General features: G+C 38.6%; 2 protein-coding genes across 4 annotated transcripts; one reads left to right on the top strand and one right to left on the bottom strand.

Moving 5' to 3' along the window:
- Window positions 1-971: 971 nt before the first annotated feature.
- On the top strand, window positions 972-14,962 carry nfe2l2a (nuclear factor, erythroid 2-like 2a). Of its 2 annotated transcripts, none has more exons than XM_043249759.1 (5): window positions 972-1,170; window positions 9,508-9,768; window positions 11,365-11,460; window positions 11,563-11,709; window positions 13,052-14,962. In XM_043249759.1, the coding sequence occupies exons 1-5, from the start codon at window positions 1,129-1,131 to the stop codon at window positions 14,273-14,275; spliced, it is 1,770 nt and encodes a 589-aa protein (XP_043105694.1). In that variant the 5' UTR covers window positions 972-1,128; the 3' UTR covers window positions 14,276-14,962. The 2 variants fall into 2 exon arrangements, with proteins under 2 accessions (XP_043105694.1, XP_043105693.1); XM_043249758.1 differs by having other exon boundaries at window positions 973-1,170; window positions 13,049-14,962.
- A 1,376-nt stretch (window positions 14,963-16,338) lies between these two features.
- hnrnpa3 (heterogeneous nuclear ribonucleoprotein A3) lies at window positions 16,339-24,587 on the bottom strand. Of its 2 annotated transcripts, XM_043249762.1 has the most exons (12): window positions 24,500-24,587; window positions 23,354-23,476; window positions 22,273-22,419; window positions 21,318-21,528; window positions 20,973-21,062; window positions 20,769-20,858; window positions 20,588-20,641; window positions 20,273-20,404; window positions 19,755-19,898; window positions 19,601-19,671; window positions 18,550-18,575; window positions 16,339-16,961 (listed from the first exon to the last, which is right to left on the bottom strand). In XM_043249762.1, exons 1-10 carry the CDS (start codon window positions 24,503-24,505, stop codon window positions 19,619-19,621), a joined length of 1,050 nt encoding a protein of 349 aa, XP_043105697.1. In that variant the 5' UTR covers window positions 24,506-24,587; the 3' UTR covers window positions 16,339-16,961; window positions 18,550-18,575; window positions 19,601-19,618. The 2 variants fall into 2 exon arrangements, with proteins under 2 accessions (XP_043105697.1, XP_043105696.1); XM_043249761.1 differs by lacking the exons at window positions 16,339-16,961; window positions 18,550-18,575 and adding an exon at window positions 18,911-19,517.
- Window positions 24,588-25,800: the final 1,213 nt, after the last annotated feature.

Genomic DNA, 25,800 nt, shown 5'->3' with positions numbered 1-25,800 from the left:
GATGGACATCGTTTATTTACAACCACACGAACTAGTGAAAGTGTGCTTTAAGAGAGTTTAGTCCACTTGGGCCCAGCATGGCCATCGCTGATGAAACACCTAGGCCTGTTGCAATAGACGACACAGAACACACTAGTGTGTGTGTGTGTGTGTGTGTGTGTGTGTGTGTGTGTGTGTGTGTGACAGTGTGGGCTGACCTTTTAACGACAGTAATGACAGTTTTTGTCAAGTGACCATTTCATGCATCCCTTCACACAGATCATCCACACGGGCCTACACGGTGATCCATTTTGAAACCTTTTTAACGTTCGCCTGGTTTAAAGTGTTCTAATCATAAACCCCTCGACTGGTTAGAGTGGTTAAATTGTGGTTTAAAAGGTTGAAGATTAATTAAAGCGTGTGTGAGAGAGAGAGAGAGAGAAAACGCAGGTGCGCGGCCGGCCAGCAGGGGGCGCTGTCTGACAGACAGACACGCAGGTCAGCGGAGTTAGCGGCTTGTTGCCTTAGTTTAGTGCGTTTGTGTTTGCACGGGTCCGGTAAGGGCTGAGGAGAGTCACCTGACACAGAAACACGCCTCCGGAGCAGGTGCAGCGATCTGCTGCGTCTAGATCGTCACGTGACGCGCTTGCCTGGCATGTATTGCCACAGAAGACGTTAGTTATTAAAAAAAAAATGCAAAAAAATTTTACTCATCTGTAAGGATAAACACAGAGGGACTCTTAAAGTACTACAGTATGGCTTATATTATTCAACAAAGCGCTTTCCCGCTTTTTTCAGATAGAAAAAAATACATACATAAATAAAGTATAGGTTTATATAAAGTTGTTGTTAAATGAAAGGGATACGGTTCAGCTCGGTGGAGCGGGGAGGTAAAAGGGGCGTATAACGCAACACCTCAGCGAGCGCTTTCTATTGGTCGGCGCGCGTGTGGGCGGGGCCAGCGAATGACTGGGGCTTTCCGTAAATTTTCTTAACTCCACACAGACAGCGTTTCCTTGTGAACTACATCGTCCGGCTACGACAACCCGACGTGTTTATTTTAAGCCGTGTTTTATCTCGCTGCGAAGGATTACAAGCGAAGAAACCGCATTAGGAGTTACCACGGAAAAGGAGAGATCATCTCTCAGCATGATGGAGATTGAATTGCCTAAAACGCATCCGAGCCAACAGGTAAATATTGTTTAATAATAACCAGTCGCGTCGTTCGTGTTATAATAACGCGCTCGATTTGTATTGAAATGATGCTAAAAGTAAAAAGAAATCACAGTTTTCCCAACTGTACTGTGATGTTACATCATTTTGCCCTTTGAACCGCTAATGTGGGACATGTGTGTCCAGATGTATTTATTGCTTATGTGAATATAAATATGTGTTGCCAGATCGCTGCCTTATACACCCCGCTCTCTTCCAAGCGACTTTTTAACAGCCTCGACTATTACCCCCGATTTATTTGAAAGTTTCAAGATGACAGTCAGCCAGTGCATGCCGTTATGATTCATGACGTCGTTGTAGTGCCGAAACCGTTTGCGCGTGACACATTTTAATATTTGTACCGAATAAATATCCCGTGTTAAAGGAGGCGTTTCCTCTACGCCGTTTTCTCGCGACTCTCCTTTTCTCCCCAAATTCTGCACAGTCATTGAACTCGGGCCGTCCTAAGAGGGAAAGGAGGACGAAAGATCGAAATGAAGCTGAATAGAGACGCTCGCAGGGGGCGTGATGGCCGGTGCCGCGACGCTCAACTTCTGTCATGAGACGCGCGCGTCGTCTAGCTCTGATGTTCGTGCGCGTTTCCCGCAGCGGGCTCGTCTGCGCATGCGCACTCACCGGCTCCTTGCACAATAGCAGGCGGCTCCGATCGGGAACGTGCTGTTTACTTTAGCATCGCATCCCGACGAGAGGAACGGACCCTCGGCTTATGTAACTCGTCTGTATGTCACAGACAGGGCGATTATAACCGAAACCTGGGCCTGGGGTTTAGGCAAAACTCCTACAAAAAACTTTTGGTGTTAAAAGTTGATGCATGGAAATATATAAATGAATATATATATGACGATTCTCAAAAAAGGCTGGAAGCACTTGACCTTCGGGAAATAGTGATTGTTAATCACAAAAGGTCAAACTAAAGTTTATAAGCTGTTTTTACTTTCTCTTGCTTTCTTTTTTTATAACTCTTGGGGTTTTTGCAAGCCTGCATTGTACAAAACAAAGCATTAATAATAATAATAATAATAATAATAATAATAATAATAATAATAAGCACATGTAATAACAGCTTAAATTAAGCTGTCATGTATAGGCGTTTTTATAAACATGTGTGCTATAAATTGCATTAAAAACATATTAATTTGATTATATTTTATTATTTATTATTTATAGATCATGGCTGAATTATGACGTTGTACGATTGCGTGTTAATTATGAAACACGGTTGTAAATACTGGAGCGACAGGCCAAAATCCCTGTTTTATGGAGGGATACAGACATTTGACACATTTAAGACTCGCGGCTTTCATGCCAGATTAATTTTACGTTCGATGAGAATTTATAAAACACACAAGTAATGTGACGCCGGATTAATTACTGTGTGGCGTGCTTTAGGCTAATTAATGATCTGTTCATCGGTACATAACGTAATAAAGTTTGTCAGTGTCACTAATAAAAAAGATGAAGCGCTCCTGAAGCTGAAACGTGTGCGCTGGCGCTCAAAGTAAACCTTTAAGAGGATCGAAGGGAACTAGATCTAAATCGTTCAGAGTAACAACTGTTTAGAAGCTTCTTATAACAGTTTCAGAATTAATAATGTTACACTCACTCAGTTTTGATCAAAATTAACAGCGTTTGTTTTTGAAATAAAGTCTCATCTGCAAAAGAACTAGTTTATTACTAGTTTAGTTATTGTCAGTGCTCATTATCGCATTATCATTGTTTGTTTACATAATATATTAGTGTGGACTGTACATATTTATCATGTATACACACACACACACATGCTTGTATATAAATTAAGAAAATATGTTTATATATTAGGTGTATATATATATATATATATATATATATATATATATATATATATATATATATATATATATATATATATATATATATATATGTATATATATATATATATATATATATATATATATATATATATATATATATATATATATATATATATATATATATGTAATAATTGTAGTAATGTTTCACTGATTTACAAAATGCTTTCACTTGCAGTGTAACAATTTCATTCAGGCATGTTTGCAACAAAAAACTATTTATATAAACTGATATATTAAAAGACAAATATTATTTTTTTACTTTGGCTGCCTTTATATATATATATATATATATATATATATATATATATATATATATATATATATATATATATATATATATATATTTTTTTTTTTTTATTTAATTTAATTTTAATTTTATTTTATGCACAAGTCAGAATAAGCATGTTGTTTGAACTTTTACCTATGACAATTTGTTTTTACCTATGACAACATTTTTTAAAACATTAACCAAGCTTTACTTTCTTTTTGTAATAGTTTTTAATGCAGACATCTTTACTCCTCTCACCCATTCACGCGTTTCAAAAATGAATACTGTTTGTGTTTATGTGTATGAATATATATATATATATATATATATATATATATATATATATATATATATATATATATATATATTGTGTAAAGCGGAGCGTTTATTTAGCGTGCGGTGGTTTTGAGTCTTCTCAGGTTTGGTGAACCGGTTCTGAGGCTGGTTACGTGCAGTATCACCTGCTTCAGATGTGCAGTGAAAACAATTAGAGAACAAGGAGTGCTCTTGTTCCTCCAGTGGTATTTTCCACATCCCCGCAGTCCTGAGGAACAGGAAGTGAGACAGGCGTGAAAAATTATCTCTTCTTAATCAGGAAACTTTGCAGTTTTAATACCCAGCTCCTGTTTCTCGTTTCCTTTAACCTGGATGATGATAACAACACTTTGAGCATTAATTATGCAGTTAGGTGTGTCCTGGATATACTTTGCGCTCCTCGTTATGTTCCTGTTTATAGATGCACACACATACGCATTACTCTTCATTGCTCTGATAAGCCTGCTTTTCACTTCTATGGTCACCGCGCAGATATTTCATAAATAACGAGTGATCTGCAAGCCTTCTTCATCACCGGGAAGAGCGCATGCCTGCATACATCAGATCATTTTCACCAGATATTCACCAGATCCTTTCGCTTTAAAGGAAGAGTTCGGCAACAAACGCTGATTATTTTCCCCCTCATTCACTCACTCTTATGTCATTCAGAGCCATATTGTTTTCTCTTTTTCTGCGAAACACAAAAACCTGTTTCACGATATTAATTTAGTTTCATTCAAATACTAAGACCCTTTTAGTTAATATTTTAAAATGGGTTACATTTGTATATTTTCTGTTTTCTAGTTAAAGTGTTTTGTCGTGTTTTTGTAATTTTTATATCGTTTTTCAAACGTTTATATAGTGATAGTTTTTAATGTATTACTTAAAATTGGGGAGATGTCTTTTTTTAGGTTTTAGTTTTATTTGTGATATAATAGTAATATTTTATTTGTAGTATAATAATATGATAATTTATTCACAATAATAACCCAAAATATCAGATTCATTTTTGATTTACTTGTCAAAAAAGAATAATAAATAAAAGATGATAAATAAATTAAAAATGATAAAAATATAAAATAATATTTAAAATATGTAAAATATAGTGAACAAGTAGTACTGGTTTTATGAGACTTTTGCAGTGTAACTTATTTATTTTTGTATTTATCTTATTTTATTTTATTTAATGAATTAATTAATTTTATTTAAATTATTTTTAAATAATTAATTTTATTTAATTTTATTTAATTTTATTTTATTTTATTTTATTTTATTTTATTTTATTTTATTTTATCCCAACAAAAGCTCAAATTGCCAAACACCTTGTTTAGTGTTTCACAGAATAAGTAATAATAGTAATGATAATAATACCCCAGTTGTTTTTAATCCAGCATCATTGCATTGACGGCACATGCTTTTGTGATAAACACATAAGCAGCAGTATATGTTTTGACAGCAAGGGGCTCTTTTTAGAAAGATTTCCCGTCTTAAACCCGCTCCGAGGAAGGTCGGGTCCGTCTTGTCGTGAGAGGGGCCCATTTAGCCGTTGTTTGGATGTTTCATCATCTCTGGCTCCGCCCCGTCTGTTATCTGGAGCTGGAGAGGATGTGTGTGACTCAGAGCGAGACGGGCATGTCTCTCCATGTAGCTGTCTGCAGGCCTCTGTGACGCCAGGATCTCATACAGTCCATTATTCTCTTGACCTTGTTTCTCCACTATATTATACAAAACATCATTTAAATACATCTAAAATTTATATGATAATAAAAACCAAACGGACTAAAAAACGTGCGCATAATAATACATAAATACAATAAATAAAAATATCAAAACCTTAGGCAAAATAAATAATAATAATAAAAAAAAAAATTAAAAAAAAAAAACAAATAACAAATATATATATATATATATATATATATATATATATATAGTAATTTATATGTATAACAAACAAACAAATAATTATAAGAATTTAAAATTAAATAATTATAATACTAAAGAAGAAGACATTTAACTACTTCTACTACTACTACTACTAATAATAATAAAAATAACAATAATGACTTGAACATTCAGAAGCAGTCCTTTAGTCAAAAAATAAACATTTTTGTTGCCATATTTAGTTAAAGTCTCTCATCTACTGGACTCTGATGTCAGTGCTGACGACTGAATCAGAATTGCAAAATAGATGAAGTTCCTTTTAAAGCGTGCGCTTCCTCTGTTGTCAGTACACACTTCTTCTCTGTTCAGTCCCATGGGCCTTGTGATCTGAAACTATAGGAGGCTGATTTCTACAGATCTCGAGTCACATGCCCGACATGGTTTTTCTGACCTCATAAACAGATAAGTGCAGCTCTGTCCGCGTGTAAAGAAATGCTAGAGACTTGAGTGAGGCGCATCTCCTTGCTTATTTCCTGCAACTATCAATCAAGACAAGACAGAGGCCGAGGTTTTATAAATATTTTTGTCCCCGAGCCTGGGAAGTATGTAGAAGTAGTGCGGTGTATGTTACAGCGCTCCACTGGCCCAGAGTGATATTATTATGGTATTATACGTCACGTCGTTCTGAACAGTAACGCTTTTGTTCATCTTTAAAACACAACTGAAGATATTTATAATGGAACCTGAGAGATTTCTGTCCCTCCACTGAAAGTCATGTGACGTAGGGTTTTATTCACGTATTAAACACAGCAGCACATAGAAACGGTGTGCAGGAACCAATGAGGTTCCAATGAACCAAAAGGTTTGGTCACACTTAAGCAAGCGTGGTTGAGCTTAACTCGACCATGTTTGATGTGCATTGATCAATATTTAATTCACTTCATTAAATATGTTTAACACATTAAGCAATCGAGTCTCTTTAAAAGACTTCATTCATATGGATTACTTCTACAATGACCTTTGCACGTTTTATTGTGCGCTAGATTAAAATGCGTCGACGTTCAGTGGATTAAAATGTTTTTTTTTTATCGTAACTGCGACTTTCTTTTACTTACAGTTCTTTTCTTCTCATAATTGTAACTTTCCTCAGTTAATTTTTTTCCCTTGTGCTTGCAGTATTTTATTTTATGTCTCTTTTTTTTCTCATAACTGACCTTTTTATCTCACAATTACATTTTTTTTCCTCGTGATTGCAATATTTTATCGTAAGGCTCTTTTCGTAAGGACTTATTTTCTCATAATTGCACCTTTTTTATTTTACAATGAATTTTTGTCCCCCTCGTGATTGCAGTTTTTTTTTATCTTACGGTTTTTTTTTTCTCATAATTTTTCTCACCTTTTTCTCACAGTTCATACTTATTTTTTCGTGATTGCGACTTGAGAAGTAAACTCACAAATTGTTTATAAAATCCAATTCTGAGGAGAAAAAAAAGTTACGTTGTCAAATGAGAAAAAAAAAAGTCAGACTTGCTTTTTAATTTTTTTTATGCAAATAGGCTGTAGACCATTTATAATTGATTTGACTGCATTTCTTTCGCCTTTCAGAAGATTTCGGAGCTGTTACAGTCGTGCTATTAATCTGTCTGGCCAAATATATAATCTATCACAAATATCTGTTTGTGAAACCGGGATCAGAACTGTGCTTTGTTTTCCAGGTATTTTGGGCACATTAGTGTCAAGCATTTCAAAACTCTTGAGATGCTCAAATGCATTGATTTCTAGGTAAATTCTTACAGTAATAACACATTAGACTTTCATAGCCGCTTTTTACATGCCTGGAAATTTCAGTATTGCATCAGCAGCGAGTTCAGCGCTGTTAGTCATTATAGCTGAAAAAATACACCCTTTTTGACCAATTTCTTAATAATAGTGTGATAGAAGTACATGCGCTCCTTGTCCGTTTTACTTGAATTAAAAAAAGGCACAGATTTTTTTATTATTCCAGATAGTCGTGGAGGAAGATTAGAAGAAGACTGAGTCTTTTCACCAGCAAATAAAACTTCCAATGCAATATGAACACGTTAAACGTCAGTATACTTCAGTAAGTTTCTACGTTTCCAGATAACGAGGAACAATTTATTTGAAAATAAAAAATATGATAATGTGCTTTGGAATGCAAGTCAAAATAACAATAGTGACGTCAAAATAAAACTGCACAGGAATTTGAACCAATGTACCCATGTGTCTTAAAGAAATAAGAGTACTGTCCAGCAATGCTGGTGATAGATTACTAAAGAAAAATGTCAGCCTAATCTGCATGTGTCTGGATGTGCTCATCTGGGTCTGCTTCTGATTATTTCTGTCGGTCTACCAAGGTCACGTCAACATGCCTGCGACAAGGACACAAACTGTATTTCTTGTTCTCTGTCCTTGATTTTGACAAACACCCTGATCTTCGTAGCTGAAGGAGCGTGGCGGGTGGCGTTTGATTCGGAGCCTCTGATTGGTCAGAGCCGCTGTGAACTCCTCCAGATCTCTGCAGGACACTTCTTCAGAAAGTGCTGAAAAACATGCTGCGTTTCACCACAAAACAGAAAATTCCAGCGTGTGCTGCTTTGCAGTTACAGAGACGTGTGCTAACCATATGAATAGTTTCAGATAATATAAATGGTATTTGATGTCGTATATAACACGACCACAGATGTCTTTATTAATCAATAAGAGTTTAGAAAATTGGGCGATTTTTTTTTTTTTTTTTTTTTTTCAAATAGTTAATTAATGTAGCCTGTCAAATAATAGAATAGTATATATAACTTCTGAGAAGGTGATCTGGATAAAAAAAATTTAATTAAAAGATTAATTGTGATTAATTGCATCCAAAATAAAAGTTTTGGTTTGCATAATACGTTTTGTACTGTGTATATTTAATATGTATATAGAAATACACATGTAAATGTATGCAAATATTTTCAAAATATATACTGTATGTGTCTGTAGTTATTATTATATACTGATATATATATATATATATATATATATGTATGTGTGTATATATATATATATATATATATATATATATATATAATGTAAACAAAAACCTTTATTTTGAATGCAATTAATCACGATTAATATTTGATATTACTAATATTGATCATTAATTAAATAATACATTAAACACCTCTACTATTAATAAAACCTTCAAAAATGACATTCATTTAAAATAATCAGCCCATTATTAAATTTACAAAAATATTTTCTTATAACTTCTACTTCAATAAAAATGACAGAGACACTTTTGCCATCAGTCGTTTTATTTAACGGGTCCTGCAGAGAGACAAATTAATTTTTGTAGAGTTTTTTCTTGGGAGAAACATCTTCAAGATTAAAATGATAAAAAAAAAAAAAAACATTAAAAACCTAAAACCTTTAAAATTTATTAAAAAAAAAAAATATATATATATATATATATATATATATATATATATATATATTTATATATTTTTTTATTATTATTAATCCATCCAAACTACATAATTTAAAATGTACAGAAAATTCATTTTCAGAACGATCTAGAGAAATCCTTTTGCCTAAATTTTAATTTCTTGCAGTGTGACAGATTCACTTTTCCAAAGGGCTAAAATCCTATGCAATCTGTCAAATAACATAAGCATGCATGATCAGAAAACGTCCCACAAACGGCCTATGCACTCTTTCCCTCGCAGAAATACGTTTGCAGCATTCATTTTTTCCAGCCGCTGTGCTTTTTGAGTCGAACTGACCTTTAAATCTGCTACTATCATTTATAGTAACACTAACGGCGTGTGTTTGCGTGGGTGGGTGATCTGGTGGTTCCCAGAGACGTAGTGAAAAAGGAGAAGCGAGTATGTTTTATTCATGGCTGACGAGTGCTTATCTGAGGCGGGACAGGCGGGGTGCGGCTGGGCTCCTCCTCTCATCTTCATCTCTGCTGTGTTTCTGCAGGATATGGATCTGATAGATATCCTGTGGAGGCAGGACGTGGATCTGGGAGCAGGCAGGGAGGTGTTTGACTTCAGCTACAGACAGAAGGAGGTGGAGCTGCGCCTGCAGCGCGAGAAGGAAGAGGAGAAGAGGCAGCAGCGGCAGAGAGAGCAGGAGAAAGCTCTGCTCGCTCAGCTCCAGCTGGACGAGGAGACCGGAGAGTTTGTGCCTCGGAGCGCCCCGCTGACGCAGGACACCGCCCCCGCTGCCCAAATCACACAGGTAACTAGTCCACGCGCAGGAGGAGAGGCGCGAGTGTGTGTGTGTGTGTGTGTGTGTGTGTGTGTGTATCCATGACAGGGCAACAGGGGAGAGAGAGAGAGAGAGAGAGACAGAGACAGACAGAGAGAGAGAGAGAGAGACACACACACAGAGAGAAAGAGAGAGAGACACACACTTGCAAACACACATACAGACACATATGGGTGCACGCATACACATAGAGAGACACACACTCACTCTGGCACAAACACAGAGACAGACACGCACACACACACACATGCACGTATACACATACACATACAGAGATGCACACATATAGAGAAACATGCACACACAGAGACAGGAACACACATGCAGACACACACACACTGTAAACCCTTAAAGGAAACGTTTAGATTTTCAAAAAACGTCTTTCTGCATATATCCACCTCTCTCTTCAACGTGGAAGCATATAGGTTCATTAGATGCTGTAGGTAAACGACGAGGAGAATGCGGTAAATGGTAAAACTGTTGGCGCTACAATAATAATAGAAATACAATAAAAGATACACTCATTTTAACTACTAGAAGCGGAACAAACTATTTTGTACAGCTAAAAATAGCTGTATGTGGGTGAGACCGGAAGATAGACCCATAGAATCTACACATGACCACGCCCATTTTTACTTCAAGGACAAGGTAGATCAGCGTTTTAACAAGGCCAAAATTTACTGGTATTACTATCCTTGCGTGCACAATTGTTCCCCATGACATGATAAATACCAGGTACTCCGCACACACACACACACACACACACACACACACACACACACACGTATGTTCAGTAGGTGCTCATGGGGCCTCACATTACAGGGTGCAGCTGCTTAGTTGCTTGGGAACAGCTACTATGGCATAATTACTCGAACTCAGGTGTTCAGGCAGTTCTACGAAAGCAAGTAAACTCAACACTAAAGACCTCGTTTCCCCAGAGGAGATTAGCTGAATTTGTTTTGCAGATGGTCTACGTGATTTCAGTCCTGTATGAAGCGAGCACGCTTAATTTTGGCCGACTGCGGTGATAGTTTTTAAGAAACAGTTTTTTTAGTAGACAGATCAGATTAGATTATGACATTAAATGAAGGAAGTCACTAAACGGTGGCTTTTATGTTATTATCTTCCGATTTTAAATGCAGATTCCAGCCAAGGAAGCTTTAAAACGATGGCACATCTTCCTCTATTGGATCCTCGAAGAATGAGAAATGTTTGCTGTTTGAGATCGCACTAAAACCCGTGACTTTTAACGGCAGACTTTGGCAAGTCTGAGCACAGTTGAAGACCCGAGTTAATTCCATTAATGAGTTAAATGATTTAAATAGCAACAATTTAACTATTCATTCAATTCATAGCATTCAGAGCACGTGTCATTCGAATGGCAGAAATTCAGGACACACCCACGCCTACACACTTACACAATATCAGACATGCTTTGTTCGTAAAGTTGCTTCGAAAACTCATTCAAGTCAGTCGAGTCGTAGAATCTGCCTTTACATGCATGTCTTCTGCTCTGTGTGTCGATGCAGTGGTTTTATTAGGCTGTATTTGACTGTGTACGTGCAGAATGGGGCCTTCGCAGAACACGATGGTGATGCCATGTCATTCGATGAGTGCATGCAGCTCCTGGCTGAGACTTTTCCACTAGATGAGCCAGCTGAGGTAATTACGGTCTATATGTCACCCATATATCACCTCACAGCAACACAACACCTATACATGTCACTGCACTCCAGTCTAATTGTTTCTTTCTTGTCTGTGCAGTCAGCTCCGCCTTGCCTGGATGCCTCCGTTCCTCCTTCCACAGATCTTATGATGCCCCCAGACATCCCAGCCTTTACCCAGAATCCTTTGCTGCCAGGCGCTCTGGATCAGGCGTGGATGGAGTTGCTCTCACTCCCAGAGATGCAGGTATGAAACCTCAACCAGACGTCATTAGCACGCTATAATCAGTGCAGAGGCCAAAATGAACGTGTTACTCCTGGAAATGCCCTAAATTGAAATTATCATAAAACAGCTATTTATCCCAAAATAAATAAAATAAAAAATTTTGAAATGTAAAAAATGAAATGTTTAATTAAATTTCTGTCTGTCCATTGAAAATCCATGGATGTAAAATCCCAATGGTCTTATGAATTTGTAAAAGTAATCCATATGACTTGGTTTAATCTGCAGAGTCAACAGATTTAAATTATTCACGTGCAAACATTCATCATCGCACATATGCAGAGCACATCAAATACTGAAACTGTAATCAAACTCTTAGTATATTTTATGGACAAAGTTTGGGTTGTGTGGACTTTCAGTGGAGCGACAGAAATCTCTCAGGTTTCATTAAAACATCCTCTTTTGAGCTACAAACAAAACACTTATGGATCTGGAATAACACGAGGGCAATTAAATGATAACAGTTTTCATTTTGATGTGAACTGCTTTAAAATGTTTTTTGGGAGCGAGGTTGTGAGGCGCTTCGGTGTGTACTCTGATGAATACCACCTGTGGTTTAGTCACAAACAACCCTGTTGCTGAGCAACAAACAAATGACCCTCTCTGAGCTCATGCTGCGGTTTGACGAGCAACTCAGGATGTATACTTCATTTGTTTTTGTTAGAATTTAACCATTTTCACCTCGGTACACATGGAAGCTGGTGCATAACTAAACAAAAAGGTTGAAAGTTAAGGTCCTGTCATATGACTCACGTCGCCGTTCCCCAGTGCATTGAACTCTGGAGAGAGATTACCGATCAGGTCAAGCGTAGAACCACAGCTGTTTTTAACCCAACTCAATTTAACAGACGATGTGAAGGAGTCTTAAAGGAGAAGTTCACTTCCAGAATGAAAATTTCCTCAGAATTTACTCATCCGCATGTCACTGTGGTTAAAAAGATATAAAGATGACTTTTTTTTAATAAAATGGCAAAATGGCTTTTTGCCAGGCCCTTATTCCTCGGCTGGGATCGAGTAGAGATCTTTGAAGCTACACTGAAACCGCAATTTGGTCCTTCAACCCGTTGATCCCCATTGAAGTCCACGATTTGGAGGAACATCCTGAAACATTTATCAAAAACCTTTTTCTTTTCGACTGAAGAAAAACAGACATGAACATCTTGGATGAGTAAATTATCAGGCCATGTTTATTCTGGACGTGAACTCCATTAATAGTAGACTCATATTGATATTGTTTGCCTCGAACAGTATGTGTTTTCTTTTTGGATTACAGTGTTCACATGCTGTTCTTTTGTATTTTTAGCAGTGCCTCAACATGCAGATGCAGGAGTCATTGGACATGGATGGATTTATGAAACCCTCCGCAGAAGCACAGGACCCAAACTACAGCCAGTACCTGCCCGGGATGGACCATCTCTCGTCAGTGCAGACAGAGGTGGGGTGTCCTCCCGACTACATTAACACTTACGATGGATCCTTCAACACTATGGTGTCCCCCAACCTCAGCCAGATGAGTCTAAACGTCCCGGATGTGGGAGCCGAGTTTAGACCTGAAGAATTCAACGAGCTGTTTTACCCCGAGATGGAGGTTAAAGTGAACAGCGATCCTCTAGCATCCGACGGAGGAAATATGGCCAGCCAGTTGGCGGAGATCCCCAGCGACCCTCCTGTGAACCCCATGGATCTGCACAGCTTCTCACCTGGAAGCTTCAGCTCAGGAAAACCGGAGCCTATGACAGAATTCCCAGATTCTGATTCCGGCTTGTCGCTGGATTCCAGTCCTCACATGAGCTCTCCGGGGAAATCCGTGAACGGAGATGGATCCTTTGGTTTCAGCGACTCTGACTCGGAAGAGATGGACGACAGTCCTGCAGGCATGGAGTCAGATTACACCGAGATATTCCCGCTGGTTTACCTTAACGACGAAGCGCTGGGAACTCTCTCGGAGAAACCTCCGGCAGACCAACAGGAGATGAAAGCGAAGAACCCAAAGATAGAGCCGGCGGAGGCCAGCGGCCACTCCAAACCTCCGTTTACTAAAGACAAGCAGAAGAAACGCTCTGAGGCGCGGCTCTCCCGTGACGAACAGAGAGCAAAAGCCTTGCAGATCCCATTTACTGTGGACAAGATCATCAATCTACCTGTGGATGACTTCAACGAGATGATGTCCAAACACCAGCTCAGTGAGGCCCAACTCGCCCTCGTCAGAGACATCCGCCGACGGGGCAAGAACAAGGTTGCTGCGCAGAACTGCCGCAAGAGGAAGCTGGAGAACATTGTGGGCCTGGAGTACGAGCTGGACTCGCTGAAAGAGGAGAAGGAGCGCTTGATGAAGGAGAAGAGCGAGCGTAGCTCCAGTCTGAGAGAGATGAAGCATCAGTTGAGTACCTTGTACCAAGAGGTCTTCGGTATGCTCCGAGACGAGCACGGCAAGCCCTTCTCGTCCAGCGAATACTCCCTTCAGCACACTGCGGACGGCACCGTTTTCCTCGTTCCTCGCCTTAAAAAGACTCTCGTAAAGAACAACTAGCTTGATTCCTTCTACTACTGTCCTTCCACACTTGCTTCTGTTTTTTGGTACTGCTTTTCTCTTGCTAACACTGTGTCCTAACCAGGCATGACGCAATAAAGCGACGAAGGCTTTTCTCACGTCAGTGCGTTTGTCCTGACCAGCCAATGATGTGGGGGCAGCCCCGCCCACAATGAAATCTCATTGGTCCAAAACCTGGTTGCACGTTTTTTTGTACATTAAGCATCATCAAGTGTGTTCCTATTTGGCATAGTGTAGTCGCATGTAGTGTTGAGAATATCGCGACTGGTTAGGACACGGTGTACGTTTTACGCAAAGGAAACAACTAAATAGGAGCGTATTTTTGCTTATACATCAACTGTTGAAATGGCAGAACTATTATATACGTTTTGCGTATTCTACTTTCCTAATATTCTTAACCTCCGTTGGATTTTGTACTCCTTTATATTTTCTCTGAGATTCTTTTACCTATATGGTTTGTAAATACATTTATACTTTATTTGCTATCAAGATAGGAACAAATGTACTGTATATATAAAAAAATAGATCACGTTTTAGTATGCTAAAAATGGTTGTGATCATTTTAAGTCTGCACTTATGTCAGTTTTTATATCTTAATTTACTATTCTATTGCTATTTTATCTCTTGACCTTTTGGCTTTATATAATAAATAAATATTTAAACCAGCAGAGTCTAATGCAGTCTTGAATGGGAGTTGGATGACGGAGTGGGACAGCAAAAAGGAAGTAGACCTTGACAAGAACGAACAAGGAAGTAGCATAAGAATCAACTATGGGAAAAAAACATTAGACGCAAAATATAAAAAGAAGTGGCATATATTTTACAGCAATAATTATACTGCTCAAAATGAAGGCAACGAGTAATTATGAAGAAATTTAAGAAAAAACAAACATTTATTTACAGATACTACTTGCCCCTGGTTTCACAAACAAGGCATAAATCTAGTCTCAGACTAAAATATAAGTAAATGAAATGCACTTGCACTAATATTAAAATATATCCGTGTCTTTGTTTTGTCTCAAGATGCAGCCCAGTAATGTTTTTTCCTAAGTGTCTTCATAAAAATGACTTAAAAGTCCCAATTAAATGGCTGTAAAACTGGGCCTTGGTCTAATATTTTCAGTGACATTAAGCCTAGCGTTCAAAATCGTATTGAGGCCACTGTATATCATTGGGAAAAAGTTGTTGATTATTTGGTTTTAGGCTCAAATTGTTACGTTTTCTTGGAAACAGATTTTCTCTTCTGGCTATAGGCCATCATTACATACTCTCGAAATCGACCCCAATTCATGAGACTTAACAAAATCACAAGCCTTCGAGGGCGAAAGGCCTTTTGCAAACAAGTTTCAACTAAATCTTCCTCAAGCAAACACCCCGGTCTCCCAGCGTTATGCAACAGAGCCGAATTGTTTGGCTGCGGCCCAACGTTAGACATGCCTTCATTAAAGCCCCGCTGGACAAAGTACACCAGTAAAGAGAGTTGTTTGCACTGCCAGCCACTTTCACCCACACACACTACCTTTGAACACACCAAACCCTCTCCTTCTCAACACTACAGCGGCTCTCCTTTGTCAGCAAGTCACGCTACACCAACAGGGCCAACCTGCTCACAGACCTGCATTTACACATCGCAGTGTAGGATTTTTTCTCTATACGAAGATGTATGATAAACACACAGGTGAACGTAGCACGCTGAATGCTTCTTTTGTTCGGTCTTATGCCAGCGTTAAACCGCCATGCATTCTTTCCTGTCAACAGACTCGACCTAAAGCCCGGTTACGTAACAGAGCAATGCTACAGTAAATGTTTGGAGTTGTAGGCTAAATGTTTAATTTCTTCGGTTTTAAGCGGAGAGCATGTGATTTATCTGGGGCGACTTTATCTGAAACATTTACCAACGCTCGTGACCTTGATTTGGTGTCAAGGGAACAAAGTCCCCCATGATAGGTTTTAGAGTAAGATAAGCATTGCGTGAGAAGAAAAGGCCCTGCACTCACACAGAAACAACACGAACACAGTAAATTAAACATTCTTGAGGGGTTGGGGGTTTAAATGTTTTTATTAACAAAATCAACATTTTGGCAGTGCTATCACTTATTCATTCTGACATCAAGAGTGATGTTTAGTGACTAAAATGTGTAAATATACATGGATTTACCCCTGAATGAACATCCTCCACAAAAAAAAAAAAAAAAAAAGCTGCTAAAGAGTATATCTAGTTAGAACCGGTCATGTTATGAACATCCAGAATTAATGCGTTTAATGATGACAAAATGTAACCTTCACGGTTGTTGCCGTCAAGTATCTGATATCACAAAAATAGTATCAGAGATGTGAAGATTCAGCAAGAATGTGCACAGACAACAAATTCTAACGTGTGCTGCCAGGCGATCTTTTCACATTTTCGCAGAATTATTTTTTGGAAAATATGGAAGCCTGTGTTAGATTGCTTAGGAAAGTGATACACCTCTGTAACTCTCAAATCGATTGATTTAAATATGATCACCCTGATATTGAAGTATTTTTGTATTTTGTAATTTTTTTTCATTTCACACCCTGCTGCTGTTATCACTGTGATCAGTTTGGACCTCCTCTATTTCGTGCATCAGAGACATTTATCTGTAACTAGCACACCGTGCTATCGCTTCCCTTTCGGATCTCTGCCCTGGAAAAGCAAATGTTATATTAAAAAACTAATAACAAAAAAATTAATTATATTAACAGAAATATGGATGTGTAAATGCATGTAAACATTTCCAAAATGCGCACTGTATGTGTGTCTTTATATACACATCATAAAAACACACAGCACACACACACAATAATATAATTTTATTTAGTGCCAAATTACGAAACGAATTAGCGCAATTCAAAACAGTGGAATTTGCTGACAATGTGCAAATGAAAGAACACAGGCGTAACATTTGAATAGAATATACCATAATATGCCAAGCCTTTTAAATAATTTAGTAATTCACATTATTCTCGGTGATGACTAATTAGACACATTCACCTTTGCGCGACAAGATTCGGCCTACAGGAATCTGCCTGATTAGGAATTTCACTGGTTTGACGTGTTCCCTTACGTGGATTGCGCAACGGATTAGATTTTTTTATATTTTTGACATGCTCGTGCTCAATGCTCTGCGTGGGCCAATGTAAGGCCGCTCGGATTGAAACGGCACTTTCCATTCACCGCTACGTCATTTACAGTCGACTTTCTTTGCTTGAGATACTTCGCCTAGGGGTGTGTCGATGGTAGCAAAACCTTGCATGCCAAAAGATCTTTCATTGTCTACTGTCTTTAGTCTAGAGATGTATGAAGCGCAGCTCGCACATTAGTCACCATCAAAGCAGGCAGATTTCCAGCCAGAACCTGCTGCGAAATCTACGTGGGAGAATCTTTCGCCAGTGAATTCCTATCGAAATTACAGCATTTTGCCAGCTGAAGCTAGCCAGAAAACAGTAACTGTGACCAGAATTAAAGTTTCACTTAATTTAAGTGTGCCTGAATTTTTTTTCCCGTAATTAAAATTGTAATGTAATTACAACCAGCATATAGGCAGCACAATATGATGTTTAAATAACTTATTCGCTTAAAATATAATTATTTCCCAATTACAGTTACCGGAATTAGACTTTTTTAAATTACGGTAATGGGTATGGGGGGGGGAATTGTGCCTAATTATCATCTTATTACCAATTATCATCAAAATTCTGCTGCGCCACAAATAATTAACTAATAATTAAACAATGTATATAAATTAGTGCTGTCAAATGATTAAGGCCAGTAAATGGCCGTTTTTTGTTTACATAATATAGGTGTGTACTGCGTATATTTTTATGCATAGAAACACATGCATGTATACATTTAAGTCAAATGTTATATTTGTATTGATAAATACACGTATATATGATATAAACATAAATACATGTAAATACACAAATATTTTCAAATATACATGCACTGTATAATAAATATACACAGTACACACACATTTTATGCAAACAAAAACCTTTATTTCGGATGGATTAATCACTTGACAGCACTAATATAAATATAAGCGTTCCTAATTTTTTTTTTGGAAGGGTTAAATATGGGATTTGATTATTTTTTAGTGTGATCACGCCACACACAACGTTAAATAACCGAGTTCTCTGCGGGAGGATATCTGCCAAAACCACATATATTTCGCACACGTTAATCTTACCCATCCAGAACCACGTGTCTTAAAAGACTTTCAGCCACTTACTGTAGATCAGCCGCTGCTTTTCCCATCTGTAAATTAAGCAGAAGAGTTACTCTTACCTGCTCCTATGACTCTTTCTTCCTCTTCTTCTGTCTGTCTCAAACCCTCTCATACTCTTGGGCTTTCCGCTAGCCTTCCTTCCTTCCTTCGGGTACAGCTAGTCTCAGCCAAAACAGATGCTAGCTTTCTGGAGACACACTGGCTGCCTGGTCCAGTCGAGGCTGGGATCGACCTGCCGGTCTGAGAGCCCGTAACTGTTCGTCTGTCTGGGCCCGGAGGCCTTTCTACTCTCGTACACAACGACAACAACAACGCGCGCTCAGGACCGCGGCACTCGCCACTTCAGACTCAATGACGCACTAAACTTTGTTAGGCAAGTTACTACACAACTTTATTTCAGCTGGTTTCTTTTTTTTCATTTGCCAAAAATAGTTCAACAACCTAGACTTCTCTCTTTACAGGTTGAACATGTTGCATGCCCTCAGATCTGACAAAATCTACTCTGTTTACCATTTTACCAAAAACACATGTACTGCATACTCACAATATATAAAAATACACGTGACAGCACTGTCTTCAAAATTAAAACAAATGAAATAAACACAAGTCCTGTTTTTTTTCTCCAAATAATGTACTCGAGGCCACAACATATTGTACACTCACATCAAATAATATTTTCTGACTGCAGGGTTTGGTAGCACTCTAGGAAATGCTCGCGAGGGGTTGAGGATGGGTGAGGAGCACAGAAAGGTCAAGCAGGTGAAGGAATGTACATCCACACACACACACACACACACACACACACACACACACACACACACACACACACACACACACACACACACGTGTGGAGCATCTGACTACGCTAACGTCAGTAAGACCTAGAGCTGACGAATCTTGGCCCCTCGCACACTTTCTCAGTAATCTTTCCTTTCCTTCCCACTCCTCTGATCTAACTCTGGATCAGAGGCCTGTTGAACAGACACAGGGTAAAACATCACAATCGTCCCGTGTTAGACGTCTGGGGAGTCTCTTGAGGCGGTGCTGAACTTACCACAGACAAACCCATCTGTTAATATCTCCTGGACCCATAGCCCCCGCCGCCGCCGCCAGAGCCGTATCCACCTAAATATAACGATCATAACACACGGTCAGGCTCATACACAGAGGGCTTCGGCTTTCGTGGCGGTGTACTGGGTTTGCTGTACCTCCGTAAGGTCCTGAGTTTCTTCCTCCAAAGTTGTTTCCCTTCATGGGGCCGTAGTTAGACTGCTGTCCTGCGTAATTCCCGAAATCGTTGTAATTTCCTCCTCCTCCGCCACCACCTCCACCACAACCACCACCGAGGTTACCTAAGATGCAGGTAAAGTTATGTTACAGGGTTAGTTCGGCCAAAAATGAAAATCAGCTCATGTTTTAAAGCATCCTAGACTTATACGACTTTCAGACGAATCCAGTTGTGTCATTGGTTAACATCAACGTATTCAATAACACGAACAAACAATGAAGAATACATTACAGTATTTACCAATCTTTATTCATGTTTGTTCACAGTGCATTAACTAATGTCCAAATGAATACAAATTAAGTTTGCTTTCTTCATCTTAAGCCTCTTTGCCTCCGAAACGACTTCCTTTCTTGGATGACATCACTGAGACCTCTTCGTTTAAACCCCGCCCCTCCAACCACCCCTCAAGTATCAGTCTCCACTTAAATGAAACCTTACCTCCAAAATTTCCTCCGTCGCTGTAGTTATCATATCCACCAAAGCCTCCTCCGCCTTGGTTACCGTATCCAGGTCCTCCACCGTACCCCTCACGACCCCCTCCGTAGCCGGGACCCCCGCCGTAGTTACCACCTACGGCCAGAGACGCATCATAAACACGTGCTTCAGCGCTAACAATTTCAGTCTGAGCTTCGCATCGCGTTTAGCTTTGAAAACGCTCTCATGCTTATCCATGCAGCGGTTCTCTATTTCATCAGTGACTACAAAGAGAGTATGTATTAATTGCTTGTGTTAGTGTAACGATAGCGTCCCCACCAAATCCGTTGTATCCATCTCCTCCATAGCCACCCCGGCCTCCTCCATACCCTCCTGTGAATGACACAGCATGTACCGTGTTTGGACCACAGCTTTACTCACACCTGAGGTGCTGCCGTACAAAGTGTAGATGTAATCGAGACACACAGGATCAGATGTGCGGGATCGCATTTCTTCTCACCTCGGCCGAAGTCGCCACCTCCAAAGTTTCCTCCTCCTCCTCCTCCTCCTCTGCCCATGAAATTACCTCCACTTCCTCCTCCGCCGCGATCTGACAACAGAAAAGCGCATGACTCCAAAGCAACGCGCTATAGGTTAACACCCGCGTCGTCACGGTAACGTAACTAACCGAGAGAGGCCGTTGGATTTGAAACACTTTACTCACATCTTTGATTAGAAACCGCTTGCATCTCCTGCTTTGGTAGGGCTTTTCTTACTTCACAGTTATGCGAGTTGATTGTGTGATATTTTTGCGCTGATGAAAAAGGAAAAAACAAATCTGTTTGCTCAGCTCCTGGATAAACTAGTATTTCCTGCCATTCAAACAAAATCGGTGTAGAACTTTTACATTTCAGCGCCACGGTTTTACGTGAAGATGATCAATTTATAGGGTAGCTTTTAATGTTAAATATTACATTTTTTGCCGTCCGTTCTTAATAATTATAAATGAATCATCTCCATATAGATAAGCTCACATCTTCTACCCTTAAAAGTTTCCTTCTAAGCTCACCAACAATTTTATCCACAGTATCATGATCATCAAAGGTGACGAAGCAGAACCCTCTCTTTTTCCCAGTTGAACGCTCCTCCATTATATCGATAGTCTCGATCTTCCCATAGGGCTCGAAGTACTCCCTGATATGATACTCCTCTGTGTCCTCCTTTATTCCACCCACAAAGATCTTCTTCACTGTCAGGTGGGCTCCAGGTTTATTAGAGTCCTGCATGATCAAAGAAAATTTGTTTAATTTCATCTCGATTGAAAGCATCTTAATTTTAGTTTAGATTAAAAAAAAAAAAAAAAAAAAAAAAAGCCATTGAAGCAAACACTGTGATTGTGCCTTCATTTCTCAGAATTGTGAGTTAACACTGCACACAATTTATATATCATATTTCAGGCATTGTTTTTTCACAGAACTGCAAGTTTATCCCTGCAATTCAGCTTCTTTGGTCTCAGAATATTAAGTTACATTTTCCTCAACAAAAGAAAACTCAAACAATAAAAACCCAGCCACAGTTCTGGGGGAAAAAAAGTGAATTTTTTACACATGCCTTAAAAAAAAACATGAGGTAAAACAAAGGCACTGATTTATTTCCATTTCTGATGATATAAGTCTGTGTTTCTTTCAGTAGAAACAGCTCCGAATTTTAAATCTTGTCTGTGAAACTAAGGGATGAACTCATAACTGCAAGAATAAAAATTTCAATGACTTTTTAAAATATTTAATACCATTGTAAAAACGGGCTTTCATAGGACTTTTTAAAAAAATCTATTTTATTTACTTTTTTTAAAATTGACTTAAGCCACCCTGAAGCGTGATATCTGAAATTAGTACAATTATGTTATAAGTTAATACATGCATAAAAACTGGACTTGTAATAATTCTAAAAGAATGAAAATGCTTCTACGAAACGTCACAGTGCTGGAAACTTCAGCTTTCTGGTTTACATGCATGTGACAGCACCTCTCTGGAAACGGCCCGTTTGGGCTCAACGACCCGACCGTCCACTTTGTGTGGCCGCGCCGCCATGGCAGCATCAACCTCCGCTACGCAGGAATACGTCACGAAGCCAAAACCTCGTGAGCGCTTGTTAACTGGATCTCTCATGACCTGTGGAAAGATAATCATGGACAGTGTTATCAACTATAGTGCTTTTATTGCTACTATTATTCTATTTATATGCATTTCCACCACAGGACCGGTTGGCTGATTGATTCTGATTGACAAATGTTCTAAGGTGTAACATATTTAAAGTAATAGTTCACCCAAGACGCAATAGGCCATCCAAGATCAAGATGAGTTTGTATTGTTTCTTCATTGGAAGCCATGGATCAGTCACGGATCCTTTGCAGTGAATGGGTGCCGCCAGAATGAGAGTGTGAACAGCTGATAAAAACACAATAATCCACACCGCTCCGGTCCACCAGTTTACATCTAGCTGTGCATTCGTAAAGAACACATTCATCATTGAGGTGCTTTAACTTAAACCCTTGTCTACAGATAAATATGCACGGATCAAGAACTGTTTACAAGCGACGGACTACAGTTGTGGTCAGAAGTAAGAGTTTTGAATTAAAAGGCCAATTATGAGTTTGTTTCTTACAAATGCAGTTAACAAATGGATCGTTTCTCATTCTGACGGCACCCATTCACCGAAGAGGATCCACTGGTGAGCAAAAGATGCAGGCTAATGCTGAATTTATCCAAATATGTGCCCATGAAGAAACAAACTCATCTACATCTTAGATGGCTTCAGGGTGGGTACATTTTTAGATAAATTGTTTTCTCACAGCAGCAAGGGGGTTTTATTTAGCCACAATATTAAATATCCGCATAACTGTCACCGAAATGATTTAAAATAAACTCAGTGGTTCGTTTTTAATTATTCCTCACATGCTTTAAAGAATACTCTGGTAGTTTTAGGATTGCATTTACATGTATTGTTATCTATATTTAAAGATGACTTCTAGCTGTCTGTTCCTGATGCACACACATTGCAATTAACTGTAAATGAAATCCTGAATGTGATCTGATGGTGTCTCACCACACAGTCAGTGAGCTTGCCCCATTGCTCAAAGTGAGCTCGCAAACTGTCCTCCGTGGTCTCAAAACTGAGTCCACCAATAAACAGCTTCCTGAGCTGCTCCGGCTCCTTACTGTCACGACCCTGTTCACACGAGAAGCACAATTAATCATCAGACTTGAGCTTTTGCCTCTTCAGAAATATGGGTCATTAGACTTGATGCAACTGGCCCCGTAGGGCATGACCTCTGTTGAGTAATACTAAAGCTATTCAATGAATGTTATAAAGCTGACACGTTCGTTGCATACGGCCCTCAACCCGCAGAGCTGGTTCGGGTTCTCTTGAGGTCTGGGGGACTGACGGGCGACATCCGGACATGCTTTCGATAAATTTGGCGGATATATATCGCTCATTATATCGAGTGAGTTTACCAAACACGCTGAAAGTCAGGCGCTGGTCAGCTAACTTTGATGTGCGGCTTATGAATATTAATGAGGGCGAGTGATTGGATGCTCCAGGAAAACGTCAGCATAGCTTTATTAATATTCATGAGCTAAGCCAATCGGTAAGATCGGTATTTTAGCCGGTGGTCGTAGGTTTTTAATATTAAATGACATCCCAAGGAATATTGTGGGTATCTGTCCAGGCATTTTCAACGACTACACAAATGAAACAAACAGACGACTGGAAACAAACCGACGGCTGATATGAGAGTCTAGAATATTCCATGCGCCATTTTAGGTTTCTTTTCAGTGTTTCCTCCATATTGTTAGCTTTAAAATTAACAGCAAAACGTTAAATCCCCGTATTTGTGTTTTCTACTCGTTTGTTTACAAAAACAGGCTAATTAATGTATCGCTAGCGTGTCAACAACCCCGTGTTAGCAAAACATCAGACCCCTCGGTTTGGTATTCAGGAGAGCAGCGTTAACGTTAAACGCAGGACCTAGAGACCGTGTTTCGTTTGGAAATATTAATATATCCACCTGAACAGCATGCACACGGTATCTGCTCTGTACAGACACCCGATTTAATGACAGCAGAAGGCAGCACTCTTAACACAAAGCCAGTTTAGTACACTGACATAAAATATATACTACTGTGGACACTGCTAACACTAACTGTTACGCAAAGTCCGCATTATAGCAGGAATATTGATAAGCAGTACCTCCATGCCGCAGTTTTTGCGCCCCTCGGTGTGTACATGTAATACAACTCTCCGGCCATTAGAGGCGCTGCAGGACACTTCCGGCTGGAGCGCCTCAAAACAAATACATTAAATAACAAATAAATGAAGGTTACGTAGTTCTGGATGGATAAAAGCTTGGTTTGTGTTACACATACTTTCACCTAAATGTGACAATGGACCACAAAAACAGTCACAAGGGCCTGCTTATACATCAGATTGAGAATGAATGAGCTTTCCGTTGATGAAGGTTTGTCAGGATAGGGCAGTATCTGGTTAAAACACAATTATTCTCTTGAATCTGAAGGTGTAAAAAAATCTAAATATTTTTAAAATATAACAAATAAGTTGCCCACATTCTTTGCAATGCATATAAAATAATAAATGCTAATAAAAACACTTACTTATATAATTTAAGATAATGGAGATATCTAGCCTATGTAATATTAGAGCCAAGTGATCTGTCAGTTTGTTGTTTTTATTTTTTTCTTTCCAAATATCAGCCATTTGCATTCGGATCAACTGTGCTTGCTGCCTGGCTCAGCTTTCAATAAAATGCCAAAATTAAATCATATATTATTTATTCATTCATTCATTTACTCAGGCCATGATATTATATATATATATATATATATATATATATATATATATATATATATATATATATATATATATATATTATTTTTTTTTTTTTTTTTTTTTTTTTGGCAGGTTAAAGTTTGTAGGTTAAAAGTGATCCTAGTCATCTTTTTCTAGAAAGGCTGGACGGTGAACATTTTTGCAGCGCTGCTCGTAACCTGAGTATGTTGCACTGTGTGAATTTCCTGCCACTAAAAAATGCTTCAGGAGGCTATCGTGTCAGAATCTGAGCTGGTAGTAGGCTATTGTTAAAAATCTCTGTCTTATCTTGTTGAGGATAACGTAATAGCACTATAATTGAGGTGATGCAACAAGACTAAGCAGTGATGAGTGTAAACAGTGTGCAGCTACTGTTTGTGTATCAACACTGTCATGGGTTTTTTAAAAAAAAATACTGTACATATTTTTAACATTGTAAGGCTTTCCCATAGAGTTGAGGTTTGTCACAAACTGAAAATGTTTAATAAACACAAATTAACAATATTTCTCATCTCCATAGCTATATTAATCATTTTAAAACTACCAAACTTCTTGAAGAGAGGCATCAGGAGGAGCTTCCACAAGACGAACGCCGCTTTGTATGATATCAGGAAATTCAACATGATTAGAAATGGTACGCAATTAACCATTTCCGCGTTTGCATT

Source organism: Puntigrus tetrazona, chromosome 9, assembly GCF_018831695.1.
Source record: "Puntigrus tetrazona isolate hp1 chromosome 9, ASM1883169v1, whole genome shotgun sequence".
NCBI lineage: Eukaryota > Metazoa > Chordata > Actinopteri > Cypriniformes > Cyprinidae > Puntigrus > Puntigrus tetrazona.
This window is presented reverse-complemented; position numbering and strand designations above follow the sequence as displayed.